Raw genomic sequence first — 17709 nt, forward strand, 5'->3', positions numbered from 1 at the left:
TTCCATACAAACCGTCTGATATATGTTTACAAAAGCGTAATGATGCGTTTCTAGAATAATTTCCCAGTAACAAGTGATCTCTTATCGGGCCATTTGTGTCTGAAAAGGGGGATTTAACGTGACCTACTCTCTAGGATCCGGAAAAAGATCTGGCCACGCAAAACTATGGTTAACGGTCCAACGAATGTCTGATCAGAGGCCATTTCGGTTTGGCGTGGCTTGATCAGTCAGAAGCTGAAGTTAGGAGGATGGTGTGATCAAAGTGACTGGGGGTCGCACGAATCTCTGATCAGAAGTCGCCTGAGTCTGTCGTGTTGTGACCAGAGACGGCTTCGGTCGTACGAGCTTCGTATAATTTTTTGGGTTTCGCAAAAGTCTGATCTGAGTGCAAGTAGTTCTTGCATGGTCTGATCTTAGCGTAAACCTGCACGAACTTATAACCTTATTCGGTGTTTTGACTTTCTAAAAAAGTATTCAGTTTTACTTCGTGGTACCATAGTGTATGTTTTTTTAAAATAAACGCTTTTCAATTCAACCTATTCTTGATCAACATTTAAACTTATAATTACAAAAAATAAATAAATCTCATAAAATGACTTTTTCCGCTTTCAAGATTTAATTAAACAATTTGGCATTAATTCGTAATTTAGCTGTAAATAACACACTTTGATTATGATATTTCATTAGTAAAAAATTACCATATTTGTATTAAGATTGATTTATTACAATTATCTTCAATCACTCTCTGCAATCTCAAATCCAGGTTCCCTCCATCCTCGTTTCTTCTGCTGAAAGTTATCCTCTGCTTGCTCCTCCCCCTCTTTGTAGATCCAGGGTTCACTCTCAATGACAGATGAAGATGGTTTGTCCATTTTCTTAATGAGACCACCTCCCCCTCCCTGGTTGTCATTGTTTGCATATTGCATCATGAAGCAGTAGTAGGGTGTGTTGTAGCAGGCTCTTTTGCTCTGCACGCAAAAGAAATTTTGCGTTAACAAAATCATCCAAAAAAAATTTTTTAATAGTGACGCTGCCTCAACTAGGAAAATAAAATACTTCCGAGAAGTTATCAAAGGTCTTTACCAAATTTCCGTAATTAGAGGGTGGCGTCAAAAATATCCAATAATTTAAGAAACAAGCAGAAAATTTTACAAAACTGATTAAGTCGAACGACAAATATTATTTATGTAAGAACCAGATAACAATTTTAGAAATTGAAGTAATCCAGCGCTTAAGCGAAGAAACCACATTGTTTAAAGACATCAAGCTTGCATTTTTTTAAAAGCATTCATTTGTTCAAACAGTTGCATTTTTCAGTTGCAAACTACGCCCTGAGGAGTTGTAGTAATTATTTACGTGAAAATTTGATTTTTTTCAATCCTTATGACACCGATTATGGAACCAAATGCGTCTGCGGTGGATTTATTATGAAAATTGCTTTTGATCAAAAACTGAATGTTTATTGAATTACACTTTTCTTTAAATTTATCAGCTTAAATTTCTCAACTTAAAGTACAGAATAAATTTTGTCAGAAAGATTGTAAATTAGCAGCAAGAACTTTAACGGTCGACAACAATTTGGCAGACGTAAAACTTCATCAAATTGGTTCAATGAAGTTCAATATTTGACGTGCAGGGGTGGCGTAGATTTTTGCTGGGTTGACACACCTAGTTTGTAATTATTTTCTCAAATTAATTTTTCTATGGAAGCAAAGTTTCTCAAATTGGAATTGAATAAGAACTTTATCGGCAATTTGATGGCTTTTTGAAAATGAATTTTTTGATGAGGGACTATTGATGAAGGACTATTCCAATATTAATTTCAATATATTCACCTGACAAAAAAGTTTAGTGACATTCGAGAGCAATGGTCAAAAATGATACAATAGTTCCTCATCAATTCCATTATTCTCGTTTTGGCATGATTTAGCAAACGTTTCTATAAAGATATTGATATACTCCCCATATGAATTATTTAGATGTTTGCCACAAGGACACATCTGAATTGGAGACATCACTTTTTTGTGGAAAATGTTTTTTATTGTGTTTTAGTTGCAAAAGCTAGTACCAACTCCTATTTTATTAATAATTAATTTTTGTCAACATAAAATATAAGAAAACAATTAAAAACCAAACAAATTCCAAAAGGAGCCTTGATCAGGAATACATTGGTTCAGAACAGTTGTTTGGAGAAATAATAAAATTATATACCTGAAAGGTTAAATGATATCCTTCTGTAAAACAAAAAAGAAGCGTGGTTTTTTCCTAGGACAAATATGTTTGTAGTTTATTTTTTAATTTTTTCTATGTTCATTTTATTAATAATTTAAATTGTAAGGGTTTGCCTTCTAGACAAAATCCATTCTCCGATTATTTTTTTCTGTATTATTCAGAAAGCAGTTTTCGATTAATTGTTTCTAGAATCCTAATAGCAACATAAATTTAACAGCTAAATTAATTTTCCTTTTTAAAAATTACAACCTTTTGCGAGACAGCACCTTTTTGTTTAAAAGTTCGATCAATCAAATGTTCTCGATCAAGAAAAAAGTCGTTTCACTCCAAAATATAAATTTATGTTGAAAAAATGCTAAAAAGCCACTTATTCCAAAATTTTAAATGATAACACTCTCCAAAAAATGAAAGTGATAATTTGCGAGGAAAAATCTGTTTTAAAAATTTTTTTAAAGTATAATTTTTCCAGTATAAGTTCTATATAATTCCTAGTCTTTGCTCTAGTGATTAGAAGAACCCCTGAAATCAGAAATCAGAGCGTCTTATGACAGAATCAATGATAAAATTCGTCTTTTCATCTCAGAGAACCTGTTTTTTTTTTAATTTTAAATTTTTTCTTTAAAAAAATCTCTAGCTCTGGAAAAACTTTGAATTTATTTGATCTGTCAACCAAAAAATGAGCGCTTTGAAAATTTGTTTCAAAAAGTTTTTTCAGCCTATAATGAATTGATGCAGCTGTTTAAATTTATCTAAACTAGTCTCTGCAAGACCAGGATTTTCTAAGGGGATGGAAATTAATCTGTTGGAGTACAATTAGTACAATCTATTGGAGTACTACGATTTTGCATGTTAGTCCATCGTGAATAATTTCGGTTAAACTAAACTCATGCTGTTTGCTAAAGACGAGCAAAAGTCATTTCAATGATTATTTGGGTGGAACAAAGTCTTTCCATTCCACTTTTTGGTTGAAGATGTTCTCTTCATAAGTCGAGGTCTAAATATGGGGCACTACAGCCCGAGTCGTTAAAAAGTATAGTATTTGGATTAAATTGTGGTATAGTAGACAATATTGGTATTGTACTTACAACACGTGTGTGAGGGTGTGAGTGTACGGAGTTGAGAAGAGATGACGCGATCAGGAGAATCACAGCAGCAGAATTCACAATGTTTGAACAAATCATTGTTGTGGGCTGAACAATCAATCTCCTGCAGCAACTGATATGAAAACTAATTCCTATCTTCCTCTGATAAGAACTGGGTTTGCTAAAACTCAACGTCTGCAGTGGCGAGGTTGTATAATTTACTCTTTGTAGACCTTTTGGAAGGTATCGGCTGTGAATTCAATTGGATAAACGTCACTTAATATTGGGTATTAGTGTCCAAATTGAGTTGGATTAGCAGGTCACGTGATCACTGGCCACTCTGTTTTCCAAGGTTTACCAAATTGTTGTTAAATCAGCTGAAACAGCGCCAATAATTTTTTCTTCTAAAAGTTGCATTATTAGATGATGAGCATCGCAATTCCAATAAAAACAAATTTAATGATGCCGAAAAGTTTTTACAAGCCGACATGAAAAACCCGCTCTGCAAAGACTTGACAGATATTAAAAATAATAAATAATAATAAAAAATTGTTTACGGATTACGCATAATACAAATGAGCATTTACATAATTTATTTATTTTCAAATGTCACGTGCGCTCCGAAAGGACACCATTGACCCCTATGGATCATTTTCAGGCGCCTTTATGAGGAAGATAAACAAACACAGTTTAGTAGTATAATGCAGAGAAAACGACTTACTATGTGTCTAAAAAAACTTCAAATAGAACCAAAACACAATTCTTTGGAATTAAACGGCAGTATACAGCTTAAAGATATTGATGGCTCCAATCAGCCAATAATATAGTTTTTTATATCTAAAGAACCAATAACAAAGTTTTTAAGGGAATTTTTTGCAAAAATTTTAGCTTGTTTTTTTTTCATTTTTCTTAAACTTTTGAAAAAAGTAGATTCCAATGTTAACAAGCAGTTGCATAGTTTTTTCAACGTTAAAGTGATTGAGCATCTACTTAGTTTAGGGTAACTAACTTTAATGTGTTTTCTTCGTTCTTCTCATCCCATCAAATTTAATAAGCTCTTTTTCGATTGCTTGTTGCAGTTGTTTGACATTGTTGCATATGTAGCATGCGAAACACCAATTGACTATTGATAAGTTATCAATGACTAATTAAAAAATTACTAATTCAAAATGCTTCACAGACTAATAAAAATTCGAAAAAAGATGCAAGATCAATGGGAAAAAAATTCCATTTCTAACAGTTTTTTTTACTATACAGTTCTTACATAATTTTAAGTAGAATCCTCAGAATGTATGTAATTCACACAACGAACAAAAATTGCATTCACTGCTCGAACTGAGTCTCCAACCTTCATCCTTGAGCTCGCATATCGTATTGTCAACTAAATGCAACCCAGCCCTGCAATTACTACTTACAGTTTTCAATGAAGACCACAAAGCAGCACGCTGATAATGCTCTCAGGAAACGGTCAACTATTTCACATACAGCTGGTGAGCGCTGTGAACTTCTGTAATTTCTTAAAAATTCACAAGTTTCGCCACTTTAAACCACCACATTTATGTTTTTCGAGGAATTATAGAAGCTTAAAATTTTGAGAACAGTTGACTGATTTTTCTTACATTTTCTTTCCCTTTAAGAAAATATTTTGAGAAAATGTGTTCAATTTATTAATATATGACTTAATTGCTCATTGCTATTTTGTTGACAATAAATTTCAGAGCTGAACGAAGCTTACTGAATCATTAATTAAGAAATCTTGCTACAAAAATCTTTTTAAAAGTTTCCGGAATTCTGTTTTTATTAAAATTGACGCCGAATCACGATTTTGTCCATGTTTCTCATCTAAACCGCACTCCAACTGATTAGACAAAAATCATAAAACTGTTGAGGCTTCCGCTATCTAGCATATTGATCTGATATTGCCGTTCTAAAGAAAATTTTCAAAATTGTAATATTTTTTTGACAAAATCTGATCTCAAATGGCAGTTTCTAGCTGACTTCGTCCGTTTGTGTTTTGATCACTGCTCTTAACAATGCCAACGTGAAATTTATAAACTGCAGAATAGATTTTTTTGGCAGCCACTATCCGGCTGAATCAAGTGCAATCACTCGCTGTTCTGCTGAATTTTTTCAATTGTTATATTTTATTTAGAAAAATCAACAAGTGAACAATTTTCGTTCAAATAGGGCTAGTAAATAGCTAAAACATAGCCGAAGGAAAATAATTTACAGGCGTGCACCATTGATCAGATTGCTCTGAAAAAGTAATCTTACTTTTTAGAAATTTAGCTTTTGTCACAAAATGTAGCACCCAATTAGCGGTTTTCAGCGAAAGCTGGAATTCAACTGTATACTCAAGTATCGGTTCTGGAAGTATCCACTATGAATCAAGTTGATTTGGAAATGCAGTTCGGTTGTCGGTTCGAGCAATGGATGTAATTTTTCCTCATTGCACGAATTTTCTAACCTTTTTTAAAATAGATTTGAGCTGTTTTAACAAGGGACGTTTTAATTATTTTCCTCCCCAAAGTCTTGTTTACCTGCTCTAATCTGCACTTTGATAAAAAGAGCACATGCAAGCCAAATTTAGACGTTCAATTTGTTCCCTTGGTTAATGAGGCCTCGAGGAAAATTACTTGACTTTTTATTTCAAAAACTACTAAATTCAAAAAAATTCAACGAATACACTTTCTTTGTTTAAATTCTGAAATTTTTTCCGACCAAAATATGCAAAAATGTAGGGTTAAACCAAAAACTAATGTGTTTTCTTCATAACTAGTTTATAGTGAAAAATACGGGAAATAATTTTGAATCACTAAGAGAAAAGAGTTAAATCTTTGACCAAATAAGACATCTATTTTATCCTTTCCTCGTAATATAGTTTTGTCTGCTATTTTCTATTTTAGAGGACAAGGCAAGTTTTGTATTTTTTCAGAAGAGCAATGGCAGCTCTTTAATACTTATTGTAGATCCATTTGCAGAAATGTTTATTAATGTAGCTGTTCAATTTTGGAAAGTCCAAATTTCAAAAAAAAATTTCTATTTGTTTCTTTATTAATTAAATAAAAGTTTTGAAAATTGCTTATTAAATTGAAGAAGATGTTTCTGGCATAGTCGGCATTGCTTTTAAGACGACGGCTGCAAAAGTAGATATGTACTAACTTGACAACAAATTTCCACTTTGAAAGATACTCGAGAATAAAACTGCGAATAAATTTAAACTGAAGCAAGAGTATCAACATTTTTTGAAAACTTCAACTATGAAAGTTTTTGACTCAGCCAAATTTTTATTCTGATTGGAACTGCTGAAAACTAATAGAAAATTCAAGGCCATTTCAGTACGCGAATGCCATTCTTCCTAATCAATTTTCAAGAACCAGACCAAGCCTATCTTCCAGGCAACAATCAACATAAAAATAATATTTTTCTTTGATACTTTGGGGAACTTTTCCATCGCAAGGTGAAGTGTTGCGCTTGATTGTAAATCACCCTTTTAAAACGTTAATGACATTGCTTATTGTTATTGATTACTTACATAAGGCGTGTGAATAGTTTGCTTTTTTAGGCTATTGTTTACGTATCTTCTCAAGTTGAGCGTTGAAAATCAAATGCGGACGGCCGAATTTCCGTCGTGCTAATAGTGGCCAAGCTTGAGTGTAGAACAACCCCGAATAACCATACCAAATATCGCTGACTTGGCTCTGCCACTTCAAAGAGTTCCGAAGTGACTCATTTTTGAAACAGAAATAGTACGTAGCTGCACGGTAGCAACAATGATAGTTGACCACTCCGGCCGTTTAATTGGCTGACCACCGAAAAAACTCACTTTAAGTTTTGGTAGTTTACTGGTGCTACTGGGTTTAACGTACGCAAAGTTTTCTTGAACCTGGGTTAACTCGTAATGCTCTCTACGTTAAGATCGTGGCTTGCGCGAACAATCGCCATCAAATGCCACTCTTAGATATGTGTTTTCTGGTTCATTTTCTGAAGGGTTGCAATTATCGTTGTACGTTTTTCCAGGATTATCTGATCTGTCACGCCTTGGGGACACATATCTGTTTCTGGTCTCATTCTATTTGACTGGGGATCGACTGCGTTTAATCCGAGCAGCATCGTCGTCGTTGTCTAAACTCTTTTTGTCAAGGGATTCTTTTCGGTAATGTAGTTTTAGTGCATCGTTTTCTTCGAAAAGTTATATCTGTATCTCAAGCTCCTTTTTTCATTTCAATTTCCATTTTCTTCAATCAAATTTTGGACGAAAAGTACTTCTCCAATGCACAGTTTCTCAGCTTTCCTTAACATTTTGCTTGTGGTTTTTGATCCTTTGTCTTTGTTTTCGTTACCATTCACCACTCAGAGACACTGACTTTGTTCTGCTGGCTGTGAATTATCAGCAAGAATTCTTCCTCATTGATCTGTGGAACTGAACTACTCTGATGGTTTGACTTTGTTTTCTGCCGTGGAAGTATGGTCACCAAATGGTTTTTACGCAGGTGAAGAAGCTGTTGATAGACTGCTTTGAGCTTGCGGGACCTAAATTTGTTCTCTTTAATATCGTAGTCCTCTTGTGTTTTTTGTCGCAGCTGCTCAGAGCAGGTCTTAATCTGTTTATTCAGGATGCTGTGAACCCTTGAACGAGTTACTTTGTTTCGTAGTTTAGGCAGCAGCTTGACTCTTTATATATAACCTCGTTGGGAAGGTAGTTTTGTATTTCTCTAATTAATCTGGACAGCAGTTTGTTTTCCACTGTCCAGGTCGGCGGTCCAATGTAACAGCTGCTCTCCACAGACGAGGAAAACTTTACAGTGCCAAGTTTGTTTCACCAGTTTGGGATCTGTCCGGGTACTTTGTTTTTACTGTTGGCTTTTGTAGCAGTCTATCAGCTCTGTTTTTACAGTTGCATCATAATTCAATTCATGACTATTTGCTAATATTAGATTTTGTCAGTATTAAAATGGACTGGATTGCTAGAGATGACATTTTACGGGATCTCTATACGTATACGAGTTCAATCCGAGATATGAAACAAAGCCAAGAAAAAATTATTTGTCTAACACCTTTTTATGCAAAACTATATAAGCTTTTACTGATGTTAGGCTGGTTTTTTGTACTAACGAGTTGAAACGCCAGAAGCTGGGGTTTGTAACATTTAGTTTTCAGCTCAAATAAATTGGGGTTACAGATCACTGTAGCAAATAATTGACTTTCTGAAAATAACTTTCAAAAAAACACAGCAATATTTTACTGCTCAAGAATATTCAAAACACAAGACACAGTAAGTCTTTATTTACTGCTCAAGTCAGTCTATTTCTGGAATATTCTGCTGCGTGATACGAAAAAAGCCCTTTTCTGGGAATGCGTTAGATAAGTGCTGTGGGGTTGCTCGTGTTACTTCGCCCCTTTTTCACCACATCACATGCCTATGACTGTACTTGTTACGATAATTGAAAAAGAGTTTATTAATATGACTAATGAACAACTAGTACAAAAGAGTTTTCCTTGTCTTAAATTTTATGATGATTAATTTTCCCTGCGGTGTTGAGCGATTACTGCAATTAGTTAGCACTGAGTGAGATTAAAATCAACAAAATATCTGTGTTAGATAATAAGGTTGTGCGTCATCTTGAGCTTAGTCAATTCTAACTTGAAACAAAAATAGTTAATAGTTACTTAAAAGATTCAAACATCGGGTCGTCTTTTTCTTACGACGCACTGTGTTCACTACACTGCGCCTTGAAAAGACTTTAGCTCAATCTTAAATAGGAAACTCGACCGTGTAATTTTATCAATATTGCCTCCCCCATAATTTTTTTAAAGTGTTTTTATAAGTCGAGGTCTAGAATTGAACCCTTTTCAAACTTTTAGTTCCCGCGGCTCAAACAAAATGATGGTGAGATACAAAAAGGGAAAACAAAACAAAACAAGACAATGGATGATTTGCTTGGACAATTGATCAACAATCGTTTGCTTTTGAAATCCCGGACTGAACTGAAAGTCAATATCAGTACTGGGCCAGTCTAAATTGAAGTCTACAAGCACATATCAGTAGTGATAATTACAAGACTTGAATTACACTTGCAAGTTGATTCCCAAGTCAAAAACAACTTTTCAAAAAATTTCGAGTGAAAAATTCGAATTCCAACAAATTTTGCAACGTGCCACGATTTTGTCAATTATTTTTATGTTCTTTCTCAGGGCGCCTAACAACTGATAACAGATGATAGCAAGTGAGCCAGGACGACCCGGGAAGGCAACACAGGGCGACCTGGGGCCATATTTGGTTGTAGTTTTCTTGAGGTCCCGTTGACTTTTTGAACGATTGTTGCGCTATTTTTGGAGGATTTCCCGTCTTTTTCTGACTGTTTTCCGACTTTTTTTGACAATTTTCCGGCTTTTTTTTCGGACGACTTACATCTTTTTTTACGTTTATTGGACCTATTTTTGACGTTTTTAAGGCCTTTTTTGTAATTTTTTCGGCTATTTCCGAAGTTTTTTTTGGCCTTTTGCCGTTTTTTTTCGCCATTTTTGACGTTTTTCGGACTTATTTTTGATGGTTTTCGGCCATTTCTGACGTTTTTTTGGCCAGTTTTTGACGTTTTTTAGACGTGCCAAGTCTTGGGCAGGACTTGCATTTAGAATTGCAAGTCTTGTTCAAGACTCATTACGATGCAGAAGTATACCCCAAAATTTCTCCAATGCACAGTTTCTCAGTTTTCTTTAACATTCTGCTTGTGGTTTTTGATCCTTTGTCTTTGTTTTCGTTACCATTCACCACTCAGAGACACTGACTTTGTTCTGCTGGCTGTGAATTATCAGCAAGCAATTCTTCTTCATTGATCTGTGGAACTGAACTACTCTGATGGTTTGACTTTGTTTTCTGCCGTGGAATTATGGTCAACAAATGGTTTTTACGCAGATGAAGAAGCTGTTGATAGACTGCTTTGAGCTTGCGGGACCTAAATTTGTTCTCTTTAATATCGTAGTCCTCTTGTGTTTTTTGTCGCAGCTGCTCAGAGCAGGTCTTAATCTGTTTATTCAGGATGCTGTGAACCCTTGAACGAGTTACTTTGTTTCGTAGTTTAGGCAGCAGCTTGACTCTTTATATATAACCTCGTTGGGAAGGTAGTTTTGTATTTCTCTAATTAATCTGGACAGCAGTTTGTTTTCCACTGTCCAGGTCGGCGGACCAATGTAACAGCTGCTCTCCACATCAGCTGTGACGAGGAAAACTTTACAGTGCCAAGTTTGTTTCACCAGTTTGGGATCTGTCCGGGTACTTTGTTTTTACTGTTGGCTTTTGTAGCAGTCTATCAGCTCTGTTTTTACAGTTGCATCATAATTCAATTCATAACTATTTGCTAATATTATATTTTGTCAGTATTAAAATGGACTGGATTGCTAGAGATGACATTTTAAGGGATCTCTATACGTATACGAGTTCAATCCGACATATGAAACAAAGCCAAGAAAAAATTATTTGTCTAACACCTTTTTATGCAAAACTATATAAGCTATTACTGATGTCAGGCTGGTTTTTTGTACTAACGAGTTGAAATGCCAGAAGCTGGGGTTTGTAACATTTAGTTTTCAGCTCAAATAAATTGGGGTTACAGATCACTGTAGCAAATAATTGACTTTCTGAAAAAAACTTTCAATAAAAAGCACAGCAATATTTTACTGCTCAAGAATATTCAAAACACAAGACACAGTAAGCCTTTATTTACTGCTCATATCAGTCTATTTCTGGAATATTCTGCTGCATGATATGAAAAAAGCCCTTTTCTGGGAATGCGTTAGATAAGTGCTGTGGGGTTGCTCGTGTTACTTCGCCCTTTTTCACCACATCACGTGCCTATGACTGTACTCGTTACGATAATTGAAAGTGAGTTTATTACTATGACTAATGAACAACTAGTACAAAAGGGTTTTCCTTGTCTCAAATTTTATGATGATTAATTTTCCCTGCGGTGTTGAGAGATTACTGCAATTAGTTAGCACTGAGTGAGACTAAAATCAACAAAATATCTGTGTTAGATAATAAGGTTGTGCGTCATCTTGAGCTTAGTCAATTCTAACTTCATACAAAAATAGTTAATAGTTACTTAAAAGGTTCAAACATCGGGTCGTCTTTTTCTTACGACGCACTGTGCTCACTACACTGCGCCTTGAAAAGACTTTAGCTCAGTCTTAAATAGGAAACTCGACCGTGTAATTTTATTCAATATTGCCTCCCCCATAATATTCTTAAAGTGTTTTTATAAGTCGAGGTCTAGACCTGAGCCCTTTTCAAATTTTTAGTTCCCGCGGCTCAAACAAAATGATGCTGAGATACAAAAAGAGAAAACAAAACAAAACAAGACAATGGATGATTTGCTTGGATAATTGATCAACAATCGTTTGCTTTTGAAATCCCGGACTGAACTGAAAGTCAATATCAGTACTGGGCCAGTCTAAATTGAAGTCTACAAGCACATATCAGTAGTGATAATTACAAGACTTGAATTACACTTGCAAGTTGATTCCCAAGTCAAAAACAACTTTTCAAAAAATTTCGAGTGAAAAATTCGAATTCCAACAAATTTTGCAACGTGCCACGATTTTGTCAATTATTTTTATGTTCTTTCTCAGGGCGCCTGACAACTGATAACAGATGATAGCAAGTGAGCCAGGACGACCCGGGAAGGCGACACAGGGCGACCTGGGGCCATATTTGGTTGTAGTTTTTTTGAGGTCCCGTTGACTTTTTGAACGATTGTTGCGCTATTTTTGGAGGATTTCCCGTCTTTTTCTGACTGTTTTCCGACTTTTTTTGACAATTTTCCGGCTTTTTTTCGGACGACTTACATCTTTTTTGACGTTTATTGGACCTATTTTTGACGTTTTTAAGGCCTTTTTTGTAATTTTTTTTCGGCTATTTCAGAATTTTTTTTGGCCCTTTGCCGTTTTTTGGCCATTTTTGACGTTTTTCGGAATTATTTTTGATGGTTTTCGGCCATTTCTGACGTTTTTTGGCCAGTTTTGACGTTTTTTAGACGTGCCAAGTCTTGGCCAGGACTTGCATTTAGAATTGCAAGTCTTGTTCAAGACTCATTACGATGCAGAGGTATACCCCAAAATTTCCGCCTTGGTAAAATTGGCTCGAAAATTAGTTACATACAATAAACGAAATTACATGACATCCTTTGTATCTTACTTTTCGCAAAAGAGGTTCCGCAAATTTTGCAAAATAAAAGAAAATTCGGTGCAAAAAGTAGGTAACATATCTTGTAGTACGTTTCCGCTCAATTTAAGTATCTATTATTCGCATTCAACGTTTCTCTAATCCGCAATTGAGCCTAATTAAATGCGCGCATTTTGAGAATGCAAAAGTGGTTCAAATACTTTGTAAAAGTACATTCGGAACAAAAAGTAGGTTACAAGTCTTGTAGAACGTTTCCGCTCAATTTAGGTATCTATTATTTGCATTAAAAGCATCTCTAATCCGCAATCAAGCCTAATTAAATGCGCGCATGCAAAAGTGGTTTAATACTTTGTAATAAACAATGAAGATTTTATTGAAGCTTATAACGCTTTAAATTGATTTAAATAACAACTTTAAAGACAAAGTAATTCCCCGGACTGTTTCAGCCTCTGGTCATCTGGTCACTTGCTTGCCAAGCATATCATCAAATGGTCACACAAATCCAATCCAATTTCAATGACTCTATTGACATGGAATGACAATTCTGTAATCAGTAATTTTGTATCAAAAAATTACCAATATTGCTTAATGGCTTAATGTCTTAATGTTATAAACTGCCACAGATTGTGTGTATATGAATTTATTATTCGCGTAATTTATTTATAGAAAGGAGAGAGAGAGAGATAGGGAGTGAGAGAGATGTGGAGGGAGGGAAGGAGAGAGAGAGAGTGCGCGCAGAATGGAGGGGTTTTGTGAAAAAAAAATAAAATTCGACAAACTCCAACCTCAACGGAGGAATTTTTCATTTTTCACACGGATGAAGTGTGTCTAAACTAATAGTAAATATAGCTCGGTAAATTCTTCAGAGGAAAATAGTTTTAGATGAAGAGAGAGAGCGCGATCAAAATGGAGGGATTTTTCGGGAAAAAAACAAAGTTCGACAAATTCCAACTTCACCGGAGGAATTTTTCACTTTTGACACGGATGCAGTGTGTCTAAACTAATATTAAAAATAGCGGAAAATCATTTTAGAGAAAGAGAGAGAAAGAGAGAACAAAATGGAGGATTTTTCAGAAAAAATTAAAAAGGCCCGTAACCTTGTAACTAGACCCAAAAACGAAATTGTCGTTTTGCCTTTACTTTCTTAAAGATCAAATTTGAGGCGAATTTTGGCAGTAATGTAAGAGGGCGTCTGCAGGGGTACCTTGTTTTTTATGGCCCTTGTGTTTAATCGTCTCCCTCTCCCACCTACTCAACCACCCGCACCTACAAGCCTATAAAGGGACGCTTTAAAAGTGAGAATAACTCACAATCATGTCTTTCGGTTTCCGTTAAATGACACGACATTGCCTCATTTTTCAAACGCTTAAGGACCGGTTCACATGGAAAAGGGGTTTTCACAACTTGCGGTGCTTTCGTATTTGTGAGAAAACTAAACCCAACATAAAATGGTTTGTTGATAAGGTAATAGTACTCTATGAATCTGTAAAAGGACGCACTACAACAGACGCAAAATTGAGGGATTTTCCGGTGAAAATTCGATGGATTGTTCCTGACAACTAAAAACCCGTAATTAGACGCAAAAAAATTAAGTACTGTTTTTAACAACTTCATTGGAAAGAATTCATCAAAATCGAACAATTTCAATTGAAAGGCACTCATTCAATCAAATTTAGCAAGAGAAAAAAGCGGTAATCAATTCATAGTTGATTTTTTACCGATATTTACCTTTGTGCAATCTTACCTTGTTAATGGTCACTGATCAAATGTCAAAACCGAAAATGGTGTCTTCCGTATTGAAAGCAGCTTTTATTGTTTTTGAATTAAGGTAAAAGATTCGATACACTACTTTCTTTGCGTTGCAAAATCTTCAGCTTAGAAGGTACATACTTCCCAGTATAATCAACAATTAGATAATTTCTCATTTTTATTCACAAACTGGTAATAAACGCGCCAGCTCATTTAATGGATCCTTTTAACAAGAGTAGTAATAAAGCTTTAATAATCACTTCTATGCTCAAAGCGCATTAAATTAGGCTTAATTGCGGATTATATGCGAAATCGAGCTACATTGCGTGCAAAAAATCGATACGTAACATGAGCGGATGCTTGATACAACTCGCGGGAAAAAAGGTTATTAAGTTTGTACTTGTATTTCGCGGCTAAAATTAGGACTGTTTCGCGAACACGGGATACGATATTCCCTTCCATTTTGCCGGTTTCTGCTAAAGTAGCTATTTTCCTCAATCATTAACCACTATCAATGTATTTACATAGTAAAAACGAACACGAGATACACATATAGGGCATATCTGCCCGTGTGATTTGGGTATACCTCTGCATCGTGATGCTTGCATTTATACTTGCACGTCTTGGCCAAGACTTGCATTTATACTGACAAGTGTAAAAAGTGACATGGTCATAGCTCTGAATCAGTACTGATATAAGACTTGCAATTTGACGTGCCCAGTATTGATATTGACTTGCCGTTCAGTCTCGGATTCTAAAAACATTCTACTCGGGAAATCTGGGGAAACTTACTGAGCATAAAAATATATACATAATTTTAGCAGATTTAAGATGAAAGTTGAACAGATTTTTCGTATAAATTTTTACATAACTAATTAATTTAATTAAAACAAATTATCTGTTAACTTTGGGCTGCAGCATGTTTGTTAGGAGGGATTGAGATTTTTTAAGCCAAGTTCTATGAACTTTTCAAAAATTTCATAGAAATATTGTTCTATGAACGAAATTTCAAAAATCGTTATTATGGATATTTTAAATAAAAACAATATGCTAAAATCTGCTCAATATAAATTATGTCGAAATAAACTATGCAAAGTGGGTGTTGTTTAACATAACTTTCTTTATCTTTATGCAAACTCAAAGCATACGAAATATCTATCACATTTACCTTTGTTCACAATGTTTTCAAAAGTATGTCCTCAAAGAGACGAATTCATTCTGTGCTATGTTAAATGAAGGAAAACGAAAAGGTTAAAAAAGAAGCCAGGAAAGAGTGCTGTTTTTTTAAAGCGATAATCTCAATCAATACTGTTAATAAGCTCTCACTTTCACTCGAATTGTTGCTTAATTAAGTTAAAAAAAGGAATGGCAATTTTTCAAACGCATAAGTCAATTGTAAACAAACAATTGTAAGGCAATAAAAAGAATGCAAAAAATATAAAACAAATAGAACTTGAAACAAATCAAGCGTTTCGTGTAAGTACTTTCATTGAGAAATAGATGTTTAAAAAATTATTAATTGAATAAAAAGAGCCAAAATTATTTTATTTTTTCCTTCGACAAGTCAAATCAAGGAAACCAATCGTAAACTAAATTCACCACGTAATTAAGCCTTAAGATTAAGTTAACTCAAGCAAAAAAAAACACAAGTAAAGGTACCAGGATAAATATCAATGTTTTTGTTTCCAAGCGTATACAGTTGTTTAAAAAACACAAGCTGTTTTTGCATAAATAATCTATGCTTTATAAAATTTGACTACTCACTTACTAGGGAGAACATCTAATACGGCTTAGTTGTTTCAGATGAAATCAGAACAAAATTGAGCGCAAACTTTTTAAAAATTGTTTTGCGTGCTGTTCTTGAACTGAGCCGAAGTATGTTCTTTTAGGACGTGCTTATCTCTCAATTAGTTCTGAAGAATACTTATTCGTCGATAAATTTCCTCAAATAGCTTTTGAATTATACTCAAAAGGGTTGGAGAGTCACTGGTTCATATTTTCTTCTTTATCGAAAACTGAAACTGCTCTACAATGAGCAATCTTTTATTTAATTGCATCAATTTAGATAATTTTTAAGTTAAAGCCTGAAAAATTCAGTCTAGTCTTGCTAGCGCTATTAATTTTTGACGACTAGAAAACTGGTTCAGAAATGGAAGATATATATATATATATATATATAATATATATATTATATATATATATATAATATATATATATATATATATATATATATATATATATATATATATATATATATATATATATATAGCTCTTTAAGAGATCAGCAAGCGGAGATCAATATAATGCAATTGCTTAAAAATTTAAAAATTTAAAGATAAAATATCCCACAAAGCCTTGAAAATTAATGCGATGCCAAATACAGTGTGGTATCTTATGTTAATTGCAGTTTATCAACTCGACCTTTTTTTTGTTGACTGCTCAAAGCTAAATGAAAACTTTCGTCGTTAGTTTCCAACTATCGTGTCTTTAATATTTGTTTATTGTTCAAGCAATTTCACAAAGATGTCGGAATGCATATTTAAGGCCAACTGCGTAGAAGGAAAAGCAAACTCTTAGCACCTAGTTTTAATAATAATAAAATTTACCGGATCTATTCAGTCCCTCCAAAGTTTTTTTATGCCTCCCAGTTACAAATTATGTGTTGCCGTATAGCAATTCAAAATGTAAAAAAGCACGTGCACCTGGGGGCGTAAAAGAAGGTAGCGAAAAAGAATTGATTCAACTTACCAATTGAAACGCAAAATTAAAAAGTGAACCCATTCAAGCACTAAGGAAACCCTTAACTGGAAACAAAAGAGACAATAAGTGACCACTGCACCTCATCTTCACTACTTATTGATAGCAGTAAATAATTCTGAAAACAATAAAAATAAATGCCAAACTGTTTTAATTCAGACAAAAAAACTAAACTATAGAAAAGAAACCAGAGAAAACTTTTAAAGAAGGAAAATTGGGTTGATCTGGAGTTTTTTTGGGATAAAAAAAGCACACATCTGACAGTTTCAGTTATTGTGTGGAAAAAATGACAGAGAACAAATTTTCTTGAGAAAATTTGACTCAAGATTCAATTCTGCCTATGTTAAGTCCATTATTTTGTTAGTCTAGCGCTAAATAATGTGCTCTCAGTTAAAACCGAAACAACTGATGAAATTTTAGGCAGTTGGAAACCTCAATTTTTGTTTTTTTTTCATTCTACGGATGCCATGGATATTCTCCAGTCATCTTGCATTAATCAATTTTGATAAAATTATTAGGCAAAAAAGTACTTGGTTTTTTACACTTAATTTTGCATTAATTTAGAATAAAACTGACAGAAAAGTGCCTTTTCAATTTGGAACATTTTGTGGAAGCAAAAACAATCTGATATTTTTTGCTTCATTTTTAAACAACAAACGGCAATACGGTAGCTGAATTTTGGCGGTACATAAACATAGACAAAAAAAA

The 17709-nt window shown here is 34.2% G+C and overlaps 1 protein-coding gene across 1 annotated transcript; it reads right to left on the bottom strand.

Annotated features, from left to right (window-relative positions):
- Window positions 1–597: 597 nt before the first annotated feature.
- LOC142358408 (uncharacterized) lies at window positions 598–15592 on the bottom strand. The gene is made up of 3 exons (XM_075409812.1): window positions 15413–15592; window positions 3318–3691; window positions 598–968 (listed from the first exon to the last, which is right to left on the bottom strand). Exons 2-3 carry the CDS (start codon window positions 3411–3413, stop codon window positions 735–737), a joined length of 330 nt encoding a protein of 109 aa, XP_075265927.1. The 5' UTR covers window positions 3414–3691; window positions 15413–15592; the 3' UTR covers window positions 598–734.
- Window positions 15593–17709: the final 2117 nt, after the last annotated feature.

The sequence above is a fragment of the Convolutriloba macropyga genome, unplaced genomic scaffold, assembly GCF_964194025.1.
Source record: "Convolutriloba macropyga unplaced genomic scaffold, txConMacr16.3 SCAFFOLD_2308, whole genome shotgun sequence".
Classification (NCBI taxonomy): Eukaryota; Metazoa; Xenacoelomorpha; order Acoela; family Convolutidae; genus Convolutriloba; species Convolutriloba macropyga.